The sequence below is a fragment of the Dendrobates tinctorius genome, unplaced genomic scaffold (assembly GCF_039654945.1).
Source record: "Dendrobates tinctorius isolate UK_male_01 unplaced genomic scaffold, ASM3965494v1 ptg000032l, whole genome shotgun sequence".
Classification (NCBI taxonomy): domain Eukaryota; kingdom Metazoa; phylum Chordata; class Amphibia; order Anura; family Dendrobatidae; genus Dendrobates; species Dendrobates tinctorius.
In genome coordinates this window covers 39786456-39802406 of record NW_027361700.1, presented here as the reverse complement: position 1 = coordinate 39802406, position 15951 = coordinate 39786456, and the positions used below count along the sequence as shown (strand labels likewise).

The 15951-nt window shown below is 43.8% G+C and overlaps 1 protein-coding gene across 2 annotated transcripts in view; it reads left to right on the top strand.

The window, feature by feature from the left end:
• The window catches only part of ITGA3 (integrin subunit alpha 3), a 109992-nt gene extending 94626 nt beyond the window's left edge, over positions 1 to 15366 (top strand). Inside the window, exons 19-26 of one of the 2 annotated variants that reach the window (XM_073572813.1) lie at positions 2368 to 2470; positions 2549 to 2725; positions 8617 to 8712; positions 11262 to 11375; positions 12462 to 12560; positions 12667 to 12792; positions 13780 to 13930; positions 14438 to 14576. In XM_073572813.1, the coding sequence (XP_073428914.1) occupies positions 2368 to 2470; positions 2549 to 2725; positions 8617 to 8712; positions 11262 to 11375; positions 12462 to 12560; positions 12667 to 12792; positions 13780 to 13890 (826 nt within the window). In that variant the 3' untranslated portion in view covers positions 13891 to 13930; positions 14438 to 14576. Of the gene's footprint in view, positions 1 to 2367; positions 2471 to 2548; positions 2726 to 8616; positions 8713 to 11261; positions 11376 to 12461; positions 12561 to 12666; positions 12793 to 13779; positions 13931 to 14437 lie in introns of both variants that reach the window. The other variant, XM_073572812.1, reaches the window with a different exon arrangement.
• Positions 15367 to 15951: the final 585 nt, after the last annotated feature.

The following is a 15951-nucleotide window of genomic DNA, read 5'->3' as shown; positions in this document are numbered from 1 at the left end:
TGTTGATGCCTTTGCCGGTCCCCAGGAGGCCATGGACCCATATTTCAATGGATTTCATCTCTGATATGCCGGTCTCTCAAAGAATGACTGTTATTTGGGTGATTTGTGATAGGTTCTCTAAGATGGATCATCTTGTACCACTCCCTAAGTTGCCATCTTCCTCTGAGTTGGTGCCCCTGTTTTTGCAACAGGTGGTTCGCTTACACGGGATTCCTGAGAACATTGTATCTGACAGAGGAGTTCAGTTTGTGTCTAGATTTTGGAGGACTTTCTGTTCCAAGCTGGGAATTCAGTTGTCCTTCTCCTCTGCTTTTCACCCTCAGACCAATGGGCAGACAGAGAGAACAAACCAGATCTTGGAGTCGTATTTGAGATGTTTTATTTCCGCTGATCAGGATGATTGGGTTTCATTTTTGCCCTTGGCCGAATTTGCTTTAAATAATAGAGCTAGTTCTGCCACTTTGATGTCACCTTTTTTTTGTAACTTTGGGTTTCATCCTCGATTTTCTTCAGGGCAGGTGGAGCCTTCTGCCTGCCCAGGTGTTGACACTGTGGTGGAGAGAATGCACCAGATCTGGCCCCAAGTGGTGGATAAGTTATCTCTCTCCCAGGAAAAGGCCCAGCGGTTTTCCAATCGACATAGGACCATTGGTCCCCAGTTTAAGATTGGTGATATGGTGTGGTTATCATCAAAAAATATTGCTATGAAGGTGGCTTCTCCTAAGTTTAAGCCTAGATTTATTGGACCTTACAAGATTTTGGAGATTATTAATCCGGTCTCTTTTCGTTTGGCTCTTCCTGTCACATTTAAAATCCATAATGTGTTCCATAAGTCCTTGTTGAAGAGGTTTGTTGAACCAGTTGTTCCTGGGTTGGCACCTCCAGGCCCTGTATTGGTTGAAGGTAACATGGAATATGAGGTAGAGAAAATACTGGATTCCCGTCTGGCTAGACGGAGACTCCAGTATTTGGTTAAGTGGAAGGGTTATGGTCAGGAGGATAATTCCTGGGTCTCTGCCTCTGATATTCATGCCAAAAGATTGGTGCGTGCCTTTCATCGGGCTCACCCTGATCGCCCTGGTGGCGTGGTTGAGGGTTCAATGACCCCTCCTCAAGGGGGAGGTACTGTTGTGAGTTCATTTTCCCCTTCGTCACTGAGGTCTGGTGAACTCCCTATTCTGGTAAAGGAAGGTAATGAGCCTGATTATCAGGCACCTGAGCCTAATGAGGATGACTGGCTGAGTGGAGTCACGGACTGGATATAAGGCTGCCGACGCCCTTCTGCCCTGCGGGTGATTTCTCTGGGGACTTCTAGGACACCAGTCTGATTCCTGCTCCTCTAAAGCTAAGTTTTCTGCTTTACCTGTTAGCATTTGTGTTTTGTTTTTGTTTTCCTTGCTTTTCTGGATTCTGCCATTCCCTGCCTGGGTGAGCTGAATCTCCTTTTGCCTGTTGCTCTGTCTTCAGAATATTCCTGAGGACTGACATAGCTTTTTTGAAGCCTAGCGTCTTCAGGGCCTTTTTCACTGTCAGTCTGTTGGCTCTTATTTTCATAGGGTTTTTCACGGATTGCAGACAGCAGCTTTCCTGTCCTATCTAGTTAGACTGAGCAAAGACGGGGCCCAAGCTATCTTTCTGTCTGTGTTAGTGTTTTCATCTTGCTTCACCGTCATTATATGTTGGGGGCTGCCTATTGCTTTGGGGTCTGCTCTGGGGCAGTTTAGATTTCCCCTTTCTTTCTTTAGGCCTATTTAATTCTCCGGCTGTGATCGAGGGGTCAAGGGCATCGTAGGAACCCCCCACGGCTACTGTTAGTTGTTGTGGATAGGATCAGGGGTCTGCAATCCGATAGCTGCCAACCTCTCTGGTTTTCTGGACTTAGCTAGCATTTCTGTTTTTGCCTCCTATGGTGACTCAATCATAACAGCTTCCATAGTCATTTACAGGCTCTAATCTGCAGTTATATAGTTTTGTCTTTCTAGTCTCCAATCTATTCATAGCTTCGTAGCACCGTCCAGTATTTAGGTTGCACTGCCGAGCACTGTTGTTTATTTCCCATTTATTTGCTTGCATCAAGCCGCTGCCGGAACAGATATCAGCTGATCTCTGGGGGTGTTAGACTGCACCTATCTCATAGTGACGATGACCTATTCCACGGATATGTCATGAATAGATTAGTCCTGGAAAACCCCTCTATGAAGATGCTGATCCAGTGGGTACAGTTTCACCAACCACTGGTGAAGAGCTGGTATCACCGGGTGGAGCTCCATACCACCACTCATTTCCAATCCAATTTTACATTTTGAGTCCAGAGTGGGATAAAATAATTGAATCCACTTTCTTTCTCCTTTATGATGGGATGCACAGGACACCTCAGAATCTACAGACCTATTTCAGTGGTGAAGTGATGGGTGAATCGGCCATGAAGACTGCACATGACGTGGGAAGCCCTGTGTCGTTCGTATTTACGGTGAGATATGGTTGCGTGGTGGCCAGGAGGTCAGTAATGTGGGACATAGACCTAACACATGTCAGCTTTTCATTGTAGGTTGAAAATAGAGGTGAACCCCTCAATAGTCTGGTGTCCCTGATCCTAGCTGTTGAATGGCCACATGAGGTGGCCAATGGGAAGTGGCTTTTATACCTTACAGAAGTGATGGTGAAGACTAAGAGCGTGACACGGTGCCAGCCGGCAGGAGACATAATTGACCCTTTAAATCTCACAGTAAGCCTCTATTGAGGAACATTTGGGAATATTGTTGGTAAACATCTCATACGTTATTCTATAAACATATTATTAGAATTTCTGGCCAATTCTCCGCAAGCACAGAAGCAATAGCCAGTGCATAGACATGGTCTCACAAAATCTAAACTGACAATTGGGCTTATCCAGCCACATCCAGGTAGTGGTCTCCAGATTTGACCTATGAGATTGGGAATGGCAGATATTAGGAACAATTGGTGCACATGTTTTCACTGATGTAGTAAGGTTAAACTGCGTCATGTTGCTTAGTAAGGGTTCGTTCACACTGCCGTAAAACATGGCAGAATGCTATCCTGATGTTTTACTATGGGCTGGTGCAAATCTGCAATTATTTTCTCACACTGATTCGACATGAGGAAACAATCGCAGCATGCTGCAAGTGGCTCCGATATTCATATATTCATATATACAAGTGTATGGGTGCGTGTGAAACATCAGACTGCACTCAGATGTCATCCGATTCCAGTCTGATGTACGCTCACAGAGACAATGGAGAAATTGAGTTCTCCATCTTCTCTGCATCTGTGATACAATTCTCTCATGTGAGAGAATCAGATCACAGTAAGATGACATTCAGACCAAGCTCTGACAGAGTTTGAGCCGAGTGTCATTATCCTAATCTGCCGATTCTCTAGCATGAGAGAATATAAGCTAGTGTCATCAGCACATCGGGACAATCCTGGGGCAGAGAACAGCAGTGATCACTTCAAGATGTGGGAAAAGAACATTAAAGTCACTGTTTGTTATGCGGGTCCCCTAACAATACGCTTGTCACATAATATGATCCTGCAGTGATCAGCTCTAATCTGTGGTTAGCCTAAAGGTCTGTTTACACTGACCAGCAGCACTACATGATGACTGATCGGCGATCATCATGTTTACATGAGACCAGAGCCAATGAAGCTCACTGAGCAATCTATACTAGATCATAGAATCATAATATGTTAGAGCTGGATTCACTAAACCATCGCAGACAGATGACTGTTCGGCCTCTATTTGAAGACTTTCATTGAAGGAGAACTCACTACCGCTCATGGCAGCCTGTTCCACTCTTTGATCACTCTGTCAAAAAGTTTTTTCTAATATCTAATCTGTATCTTCTCCCTTTCAATTTCATCCCATTGCTTCTCCTGTTTCCATGTGCAATTGAGAATAAGGATGATCCTTCTACAATGTGACAGCCCTTCAGATATTTGTAGACAGCTATTAAGTCTACTCTTAGCCTTCTTTTTTGCAAGCTAAACATTCTCCGATAATAAAATATAATTTTCTTACAAATGCTGATATAAAATACTTATGAAATCCACAGCGTGTGAACATAGCCTAAGTGTCAGGAACACTGGATTGAACTTGCTCACTGAGCCAGTGTGCGTGCCCTGAGTAAAGCGAATTGTGCTCAACGATACCTGAGGAGCGGGCAGCAACTGAATGGATGCGTACTTCAGAGCCGCAGGACCTGAAGCACGTGACTGCTAGGGGCGTGGCCTAAACTCCAGAGAGCTAGGAGCAGCAAGAGAACTCCTAGCAGGGTAACTGCGAGACAAAGTTACCAAGGGGCATAGACAGAGAGAATAGTCAGGACGTAGCCAATGAGTCATACACAGAGATAGCTGCAAGGTACAAGAGGGGCGAGCAGAGAGTAGTCAGGTCACAGGCAATGAGTCATACACAGAGATAATAACGCAGTACAGAATCAACAGGAAAACTCACAACGGGAAACAGAACCGGGTCAGAACCATATAAACAAGCTATAACAATGAACAGGCACAGGCACACAGAGGTCAGCACACTCGGCCAAAGGCAGAAGTATAACTGGCCGGGATTGAAGCTTCCCAGGGGTTTAAGAAGCTCTCCCAGAACCAGAAAGAGGCCACCATCATTAACCCCAGAGCTCCAGACATTAACCCCTGACGTGCAGCTCAAAAACCTGCACTGGGATCATGACAGTACCCCCCTCTCAACAGGGGGCCTCTGGACCCCCAGGCTTCCCCGGGTACTTGGCATGGAAAGCCCGAACGAGGCGATCTGCATGTACAGAACGAGCAGGGACCCATGCGCCCTCCTCTGGTCCATATCCCTTCCAGTGGACCAGGTACTGCAAAGAGCGGCGCACCCGCCAAGAGTCCACAATATGTCCGACCTCATACTCCAATTGACCCTCCACAAGCACTGGAGGAACAACAGGCTCGGAGTCCTCTTTGGCAGACCCTGCGGGTTTCAACAGAGATTTATGGAACACATTGGATATTTTTAAAGAGGCGGGGAGACGCAACCTATATGCCACTGGGTTGACTATCTCCATAATCTCATATGGGCCAATGAACTTTGGTCCCAACTTAGCTGATGGTACCTTTAAGTTGATGTTACGTGTGGAGAGCCAGACCTTCTCTTCCACCTGAAACATGTCTCCCGAAGTTCTCTTTTTGTCAGCAAAATATTTGTATCTCCCCTGGGCCCGAGAGATATTACGCCGGACTTCAACCCAGTGGTTTTTTAACTGTTGAACGGACCCCTCTGCCCCTGGACACATACACCAAAATGTCATCCAAATAAATAAAAACAAAACGGCCTATCAGGTCAGAAAACACAACATTGATGAAATTCTGGAAAACAGCGAGTGCATTAGTTAACCCAAACGGCATAACCAGGTTCTCAAAGAGTCCTTCTGTTGTGAGGAATGCAGTTTTCCACTCGTCCCCTTCCTGAACCCTTATCAGATTGTAGGTCCCCCGCAGATCTAACTTGGAGAACCATTGGGCCCCCGCTAACTGGTTACATAAGTCTGGGATGAGGGGAAGCGGGTAAGTGTTCCTAACCATTGTCTTGTTAAGTTCTCGAAAGTCGAGGCACGGCTGCAAACCACCATCTTTCTTCTTCACAAAGAAGAATCCTGCTGCCACCGGTGACACAGAAGGCCTGATATGCCCTTTGCGGAGACTCTCAGCTATGTACTCTTTCATGGTTTGGCGCTCAGGCCCAGACAAATTGAACAATCGAGCCTTAGGTAACTTGGCTCCGGGTACTAAATCAATGGCACAATCGTAGGGTCTATGTGGTGGCAGCGCCTCAGCCTCACTTTCGGAAAAAACGTCTTCGGAATCCTTCAGGTACTCCGGAATACCTTCCAGACCGACAGACGACACAGACACGGATTTAACAGTGTTAACAAGATGTCCCAGGTTATCACATTTATCATTGCATCCCCATTGAGTGATTTCCCCTGTAACCCAATCAATGGTAGGATTATGGCGTTGAAGCCAAGGCATCCCCAGTTCCAGGCCTGCAGGCAAGTTATCTAGCACAAGACAACTTAGTTTTTCCACATGAGTGGAACCCACTTTTAGAGAAAAAAGTTCAGACCTGCAACAGACACCGCCCTGGGTAAGAGGAGACGAGTCAATTGCCACAAGTTTAACAGGATCCTGAAGCCTGACTGTCCCTATCTTATTGAGAGTCATAACTTTGGTATCAATCAGATTCACAGCAGAACCACAGTCAACAAAAGCAGTAGTCTGAACAGGACCATAACCAAGTTCCAGTTCCACCTGCAGCACCATTTTTGCACGTGAGGAAAATTGTACCTGAAGGTCTGGGTAGCCTCCTCGACTACTACCCAGACCTAGTCGTTTCCCGCCATCTTGGAGGATGATGGACAGGAGGGGCAGTCCTTCTTCCAGTGTCCGGATTCCCCACAATTGAAGCACAACTGCTTCTCCCGGCGGCGTCTTCTTTCTTTTTCCTCACAGGTGACAGTGCTCACCTCCATAGCCACAGGAAGAGTCCGGGTCTCATCTCCACTGAAGAATAATGGTGTTTCCCGTTGCATAACGCCTCTAGCCCGCAGTCTGCAATCCATGCGAACCGCTTGGGTCATGGCATCCTCCAGGGAGTCAGGCGGAGGATGGAGTGCCAAAGCATCCTTCAGACTTTCACACAGGCCTCTGTGGAACAGCCCCTGATGGGCGGCATCACTCCAGGGAATCTCGGCTGCCCAACGTCTGAATTGAGTACAGAACCATTCGGCCGAGTGCTCCCCCTGACAGACACTCATCACCTTGTCCTCAGCCAACCGCACTCTATCAGGCTCATCATAAATAAACCCTAAGGCTTCAAAAAACGCATCCACAGACATTCTCTCAGGGGCAGAAGAGGAAAGCGAAAATGCCCAGGCTTGTGGGGACCCCCTAAGCAGGGACATAACTACCCCCACCCTCTGTTTCTCATCCCCAGAGGAGCGGGGTCTCAAAGAGAAAAAGAGCTTACAGCCCTCCTTAAATGCCCTGAAATAATCTTTGTTACCAGAAAACGTATCTGGCAATTTAACCGGGGATGCGGGTGGGACCAAAATGACATCTCTATTCCCCAACTGCTGGAAGCCTGCGGAAAGTACCCCCTGAACTGAATCCTCAACCCGCCGTTGAGACTGGGCCAGAGCTTGGTGTTCCAAACTAAGCTTCTGCAGTGACTGAGTCAAGCATTTCACCTGCTCAGATAAAGCACACATTGGGTCCATGCTGCAGAAGTGAGGAGAGAAAAAAAAAATTGCAGGCCAGTTATAATATCAGGAACACCGCACTGAACTTGCTCACTGAGCCAGTGCGCGTGTCCTGAGTAAAGCGAACTGTGCTCAACGATACCTGAGGAGCGGGCAGCAGCCGAGTAGATGCGTACTTCAGAGCCGCAGGACCTGAAGCATGTGACTGCTAGGGGCGTGGCCTAAACTCCTAGCAGGGTAACTGCGAGACAAAGTTACCAAGGGGCATAGACAGGGAGAATAGTCAGGACGTAGCCAATGAGTCATACACAGAGATAGCTGCAAGGTACAAGAGTGGCGAGCATAGAGTAGTCAGGTCACAGGCAATGAGTCATACACAGAGAGGGTAGCGCAGTACAGAATCAACAGGCAAACTCAACAACGGGAAACAGAACCGGGTCAGAACCCAAGAAACAAGCTATAACATCAAGCAGGCACACAGGGGTCAGCACACTAGGCCAAAGGCAAAAGTATAACTGGCAGGGATTGAAGCTTCCCAGGGGTTTAAGAAGCTCTCCCAGAACCAGAAAGAGGCCACCATCATTAACCCCATGTGTGCAGGTCAAAACCTGCACAGAGCTCCAGACATTAACCCCTGACATGCAGCTCAAAAACCTGCACTGGGATCATGACACTAAGTCCCCCATGCATTATTGCTTTTGAGCCTGTGTTTTGTCTACTTTTCTGTATTTTGCTCCTTTTTTTCTTTGTACTCAATCCATTATTCTTTTTGTGCCTTTTTGAAGTCTATTCTATATGTGCTCGTCTGTTTATTTTTCCCATTTTCAGATGTTTTTGCCTGAGTCAAGTTATATAATGGTACAGGTTTTGCACCTTTTTGCATTAAAAAGTAAAAAAAAAAAAAAAAAAACAACAGTTCAAGACAGAATTTTTTTACTGCCAAATTTATAAATTGTGTGCACCATTTTGAAGAATTTGGCACAAAAAGGCAACTAATAACCACAAGATAAAAAAGGAAAGTGACTTGGAAAACAACTGCAAATGATGAATTAGGGATATTTAAGTATCTATTTATCATTCAGTGTCTCTACTGGACAAATTAAGAATTACACCTCCCAATAAAATTTCAGTTAGGAACATGCTGGGTCCTCTATGGAAAAGCTGTTTTTTTTGTAGGGATCATTAACACTATCATAGGGGTCTGAATTGGGGTCACCCTTTGCTTTTATATGTTGTTTGTGTGTATTTGGCCCATTTTAAGACTATGACAAAATGAAGGTGCAGTATTTACTTTGCATTTTCACTTACCAAGCTATTAGACACACCATCTTAACAACTTTTTTTTTCTTTTCTTCAGTTGTCTGAGAGCAGAAGAAGGAGGAGAGAGGCTGTAAAGATTGAGTTGCCAGATGTCCAGGTCTTACCAGCTGTTAAAAGGCCTAACACTGTTCTGGTGAGAATCACAAGTAATTGTCAGCAAAACCCCCATAAAAGTTTTAGATATTTCAGTGTGTCATGGTTAGGTACGGGGGTTACTGAGATCAAGAGATGGTTATTGTTCCACCTTCTTGTTTCATTGTTCCTGCTTTAATTGCGCAGTTCCCCCCGAAAAAAATGGATTCTGGTGACACAAAACATAAAGGGCCCGATTCATCAAGACTTTGGTCATGCAGTCGATCAGGAGATGTTCTGGAGTCAGACACTCTTGACACGTATGCCTCTTTTTGAATCAGAAGCATTGGACGAGTGGTGTTCACCTCTGTGTGTTCCTCGCCACTAATCCTATTCCAGTCCCTGGTGGAGAAAGATTTGTGGCGTAGCAAACGCGATCGACTTTCATAAATTTGACGAGCGATCATTGCCATGCCCCTGTTTCGCCCCAGCTCTGCCCTCTCTGTCAGAGCTGGGCAAAAATGGCGTGTGTCCGCCAAAAATCTCAAAATTTTAGCACTAAAATTATGTGACGTTTTAAAGCTTTTTCCACCAGAATATTGGTGGAAAAGCTTTGATGAATCAGATCTAAACTTTTCAAGTGGAATAATGTATAAAAGTGCAGAAGATCACCAGCGAGCTATAACAAGTTTGTTATAGTTATGTCTGAACAGAGATTTTTCTTTAACTTCTCCATTTGAAAACTTGTTCTGTTTTTCTTGATCTAACAGACTAAAAAGATTTAATCATGGGGCAACCACTTTTAAGAAGTCACTAGGCATTTGATATAACCTAGATCTAATTTAGACAACTTTGAACATGAGGACGTATTTTTGATCCGAACCTCTATACCACATACTTCTTGTGGTCTCTTACGTTTTCATTGACTTTTCAAGAAAAGAAATACCTATTTGTTTGCAATGTTACAACCTGTACATTTGTTCTCAAAAGTTTACATACCCCGGCAAAATTTTTGCGTTCTTGGCCTTTTTTCAGAGAATATGAATGATAACACCAAAACTTTTTCTCCATTCATGGTTAGAGGCTGGGTGAAGCAATTTATTGTTAAACTACTGTGTTTTCTCTTTTTAAATCATAATGACGACCCAAAACATCCAAATGACCCTGATCAAAAGCTCATAAACCCTGGTGATTTTGGCCTGATAACATGTACAGACGTTAACACAAATGGGTTTGAATGGCTCCTAAATGTGACATCCTCACCTGTGACCTGTTTGCTTGCAATCAGTTTGTGTGCATAAAAGTTGAGTGAGTTTCAGAGATCCAGACAGACTCTTGAATCTTTCATCTAGCCACTGACGTTTCTGGATTGTGAGTCATGGGTAAAGCAAAAGAATTGTCAACGGATCTACAGGAAAAGGTAGGTGAACTGTATGAAACAGGAAAGGGATACAAAAAGATATCCAAGGAATTGACAATGCCAGTCAGCAGCATTCAAACTGTGATCAACAAATGGAAAATCAGAGGCTCTGTAAAAACAAAACCTCAGTCAGGTAGACCAACAAAAATTTCACCCACAACTGCCAGGAAAATTGTTCGGGATGCAAAGAAAAACCCACAAATAACATCAGCTGAAATACTGGACTCTCTAAAAACTAGCGATGTGGCTGTTTCAAGATGCACAATAAGGAGGCACTTGAAATAAAATAGGCTGCATGGTCGAGTTGCCAGAAGAAAGCCATTAATGCGCAAATGCCACAAAGTATCTCGCCTACAATAAGCAAAACTGCACAGGGGCAAGCCTCAAAAATTTAACTTTTTGGCCACAACCATAAATGTTTCATTTGGAGAGAGGTCAACAAGGCCTGTGATGAAAGGAACACCATTCCTACTGTAAAGCACAGAGGTGGATCATTGATGTTTTGGGGATGTGTGAGCTGCAAAGGCACAGGAAACTTGGTCAAAGTTGAAGGAAAGATGAATGCTGCTTGTTATCAACTAATACAGGAGGCAAATTTGAAATCATCAGCCGGAAGCTGCTCATAGGACGTACGTAGACGTTCCAACATGACAACGATCCAAAACACAAAGCCAAGTCGACCTGTCATTGGCTACAGCAGAACAAAGTGAAGGTTATGGAGTGGCCATCTCAGTCTCCTGACCTCAATATCAGTGAGCCACTTTGGGGAGATCTCAAACACGCAGTTCATGCTAGACAGCCCAGGAATTTACAGGAACTGGAGGCATTTTGCCAAGAAGAGTGGGCAGCTTTACCATCTGAAAAAAGAAAGAACCTCATCCATAACTACCACAAAAGACTTCAAGCTGTTGTTAATGTTAGAGGGTGTAGTACACGGTATTAAGAAATGGTGTATGTGAACTTTTGATTAGGGTTATTTGGATGTTTTGGGTTGTCATTATGATTTAAAAAGAGAAAACACAGTAGTTTGACAATAAATGGCTTCACCCAACCTCTATCCGTGAGTGGAGAAAAAGTTTTGGTGTTGTCAATCATATTCTCTGAAAAAAGGCCAAGAAAGAAAAAATTCTGCCGGGGTATGTAAACTTTTGAGCATAACTGTATACTAATCCTTTGCATTGCATTTACAGAGATGTGGGGGTGGAGGTGCCAACTGTGTGCGTTTTGAATGCCCCTTAAATGACATGGAGAAATTTGCAGAGATCACTGTGCAAGCAAGAGTCTGGAACAGCACGTTCTTAGAGGTAAGAAACATTAACTGCTAAATGCCTAATTTTGTAGGGTAAAGCTGTGTACATGGACTCTTGTGGTGGGACATGGAGTGGGCACCTACATAAGTGAACATTATAAGCCTGTAGGCACTCTTTGTGCTGTCATATAATGCCTCCAAGATTAATCATGTTCTGGTGGACACACAAAAGGACAGTGTGAGCCCAAATGCCCTATGGGTGCCATATTATGAATCATTGCACTCAAAGGGTGAGTATGTGAAGAAATAAACAGCCAGAAAAATCTGATAAATAAGCTCATCATGGGAGGTTGTGCTGTGGGTACAACTCCAATGAAGGCGGATAGCCGGATAGCATCACTGCTTGTGTCCTGAAATTATTGGGGAGATGTATGAAGCTTCAATGTGGTGGGAGGGGTGTGGGTGGATACTAGTGATGAGCGAACGTATTCGGATAAGGTGTCATCCGAGCATGCTCATGTGCGAACCAATTGTCTTTGGCGTACTCGAATAATATCTTGGAGTCCCCACGCCTGCATGTGTTGCGGTTTTCGAACAGCTGGGAGACTTGCAACTGCGGGGACTCAAACATATTTTTCGAGCACGCCGAAGTCAATTGGTTAGCACACAAGCATGCTTGGATGACACCTTATCCGAACACGTTCGCTCATCACTAGTGGCTACCCTTCCAATGGGACAATTAAAATTGTGTAGACAATCTGCTGATGCTGGAAGGATGTTGATGATTCTTTTAATGAGATATCAACAAATACAATGTGTTTTGAGGCTCCTGTCCCTCTTTCTCAATAACACAAAAGCGTAGGTGTTACTTGTGTTACTTGAGGTAGAGGCCCAGGAGCCTCAAAATGTGTTGTACTTGTTGCTACCTCAATAAAAGAATCTTCATCAACATCCTACATCATCAGCTGGTTGTCTGCACGGTTTTGAATGTCCCATAAGAAGGGTAGCCACCCATACCCCTCCCACCACATTGAAGCTCCATATTATGAATCCAGATCTCTCATATTCCTGGTAAGTTCATATCTAAAACATCACCCTTTCTTTATGTGCCTGAACTCCCTTTTTATCTTTGTTTCCTCAGGATTATAGATACTCTGACAGAGTTTGGGTTGAAGGAGCGGCAGAACTTTATCTGAAAAGCGATATTGACTCTATAAAAATGCGGAGCCAACATGTCTCAGTAGGTATCACTATGTAGTGTTAGATCTTTGGGTTATGAATCTGTATTTTACTCATGGATTAACCATATTTTCTTTTTATTCCTCCTCGTTATGTTGTGAATTCAGTTTTCAGTCACCATAGACTCTGAACTTGTAGAACCACCTCCGGCTGAACTCCCGCTCTGGGTGATCATTGTTTCAGTGGTGTCTGGAATTTTGCTTCTAGGAGTTATCATTATCATCCTTTGGAAGGTAAGAGATGAAATAACAACAAACAGGATCTCCTATGTATGCTCACGGAAGAGACCGGGACCAAAGGGTGCTATCAAGCCACTTTGCCTAGGCCATAATACCAAGCTCAAACAGAACCTTAGCTTTAGCTCTGCATTTCTTTCGAAGGATAGCTTTCTTATTGTAAAAGTTAAAACCTGACCTGTAGGAAGTAGTGTCCAGTTGGGAAGATTAGACATTGACCACCTAGTATGACTTTATTTGGTCAGTGGTTATCAGAACAAACAGTAGATGATGTAGATAGGAAGCAACAACCATACATTAACTTGCTAAATCATCAATCGGCACTCATTCCTGGTTAGTTTATCTGCACATGTAAGAGGAGCCTTAATCTGTTTTCATGGCCTACTATGTGACAAAATGGATTGATGGTGCTTCAGAAAGTAACTATTGCTGATGAATGTTCACCAGGTGAAGGATTTTTTAGATTAGATAAAAAAATGGACTCGACCTTCTAAACGTGTTACATAGCAATCATAGACATTTGCAAGCAGTGCTGGGGTTCATTGGACCCACCAGTGGAATAACCCATAAGAAATAGACTAGAGTGGCAAATGATTGGCTCCTGTCACCTCCATATGGGGTTGTTTCCTTCTGGGCCATTGGCGTCATGTTGCATCAAAGCATGGACCCATAGGAGGATTCTCTGGTGCTCCATTGGGCCAGTCCAATCACGGTTGCATGATGATAAGCTTCAATTATCCTTGAAAATGTCAAGTCTGTCCATGAAAACTACACCTTTTAGCCCCTGCTTGATCTAATTTCCCTTGCTTGCTTATATAATGGGTGAATTATTCATGCCCTCCCAGTGCACAGACACCTTCAACAGTTTTTCAGCCCAAGACAACCAAGGCTCTCTGGTCTCTTACACTGTTGTTTTTAAATAAATCTGTGACATTGCCCAATGATTTTTCCTGCTCGGCCCCTCATCAATCTCCTGCCTTGTAGTGTGGATTCTTCCGGAGAGCCAACACCCGTGCCAAGTATGAGGTCAGAGGTCAGAAGGCTGAAATGAAGGTGCAACCATCGGAGACTGAGAGATTAACACAGGATTCCTGAGTACGAACTCTGACCACTGACCTCCAACCCTGCCCCTCGGGTAACCAGACAATTTCAGCCAAGCTATTGCAAACCTTTCCAACCTCCTCCCGCTCTGTCTTTTTACGTAATGGTCTCCATGGTTCTTACTTACTGTATAATCTTAAAGCTCATGTCTCTTGTAGAGTTTATGGGTCTGTCATTACTCTTATCAATTTTTTGGGAGTAATGGTACAAAAACACTTATATTTTTCTACCTTTTATGTCTGTTTCACTCCTAACCATCTACAAATGTCACCCCTGAATTTTACCTACAACTTAAAAACTCTTCTATCTCTGCACTATTTTCTTCATCTTCACCACCATCTTAACCTGTTCTTATACATACTGTGTTCGTCTATGGGACTGTGACATACGAACACATTGCACTATTTGGTTACTCCTTTCTTCATCTCATCTCTACCTTTGATGTGTCAACTTTCTCATGACCTTTCATGTCCATCTCAACATATTCTAACGCCCATGTTGTTCCTCCCACCATATTTCCTTGCTTCTCATGATTCTGTAGGTTGGATTTTTCCATCGTGTCAGAAAATACAGCCTGGGTCAAACTCACTATGCAGTGTGTGTCCGCCAAGAAGAACGACAAGAGCTGTGCGGTAGGCTACCTAACAGCCAAAGACATTGGGTCACCACCTGGAAGGAAACAGCCAGATACTACTGAAAGCAATCTACTGCCAAGACTCATCGGGAGCTGGACTATCTCCTTCTATGACATTGGCTTCTCAATGACATTGAGGACATTACCAGACGGGTTGGGGGGATGCTAGGCTGCTATAGATTATTTTATGAATGACTTTATATAGGAATATTGTTATTTTACTATGCTGGAATGGAAAAAAAAGACCACGTTATCTTGAGGCACTGGAATACGTCAGATTTCTGTCTGTCATTGGTGCCATGAAAGGGAAGGTATGACCTAACACTGGACTAAAGACTATCCTGCAGCACTGGAATTAAGGAGACACTGGAGGAACATGAATTATCCACATCATGGGTACGGAGACCTGGACTCGTTCTATGATTTTTACGACTTTGGCACTGGAAAAAGAAATAAATTATGTATAAAATAAAGTTTTATCGTATTTTTGACCAAGAATGTCCAGATTTGAAGCTCTGGAGAAATCACTGGAAAACTTTTGGGTGACACTGGATGAACTGATTCCCTCACGGAGATGACACCTCGTATATATTGCACATAATGAAGCTGTATATTTTGCAGTGTGCCATAGAGATTTGATGGACCCATATAGACCATATGTACCTGGGGCGGTTAAAAGAAATGACAGCGTAATCTATTTCACAATGCTTGTTATTGTATAGCTTGGTTGATGTGATATACAGAGATATCATACTCTTCCAGTCCTTCCCTTACGTTCATTCAACCCCAAGATATTGTAAATAATACAGAATAAAAAAAATTCTTGGATGTGTAAATCTTCCCTCTAGGTTCTTTATGTTGTAAGCAATGTATTTTTTTTTTCTTTTGAAGGCTCACGATGATCTAACCACAGGTAATCCCACCACTGAGATTTTCAGGGATCAGCAGTGCCATCACAGGAGAAATAAAGCATTACATGACACTCACTGAAATCTATACCCTGTCTATGTATTGCATTGATGTGCATAGGTTATCCTGCTGCATTTTTGAGTTAATGAATTATGGAACCATCCTCTGTTAACTCTATTTCCTAATACAGTATGGTCTTTGAGAATATGTTTTCTAAAACAGAAAACTCTCCACATTCTCAGACGCATTTTTCATGTACCCATTATAGTCTATGGGGCTCTGGTGAAACGCGTTTCCAAAACATTGACACTCGCTCCATTTTTCTGTGTACATGAAAAAATCACGGACGTGTGAATGAGTCCATAGGATGTATCACGCAGGCATTAACATAGCCACATTTTAGTGTTCACATTGCAGCACTCGATGATGTTTCTGCTGAACTACATCTAGATAACCAAGATCCAAGATCAGTTCAGTACAACTTCTACAGAGGTATCTGGGTGTTATGACAT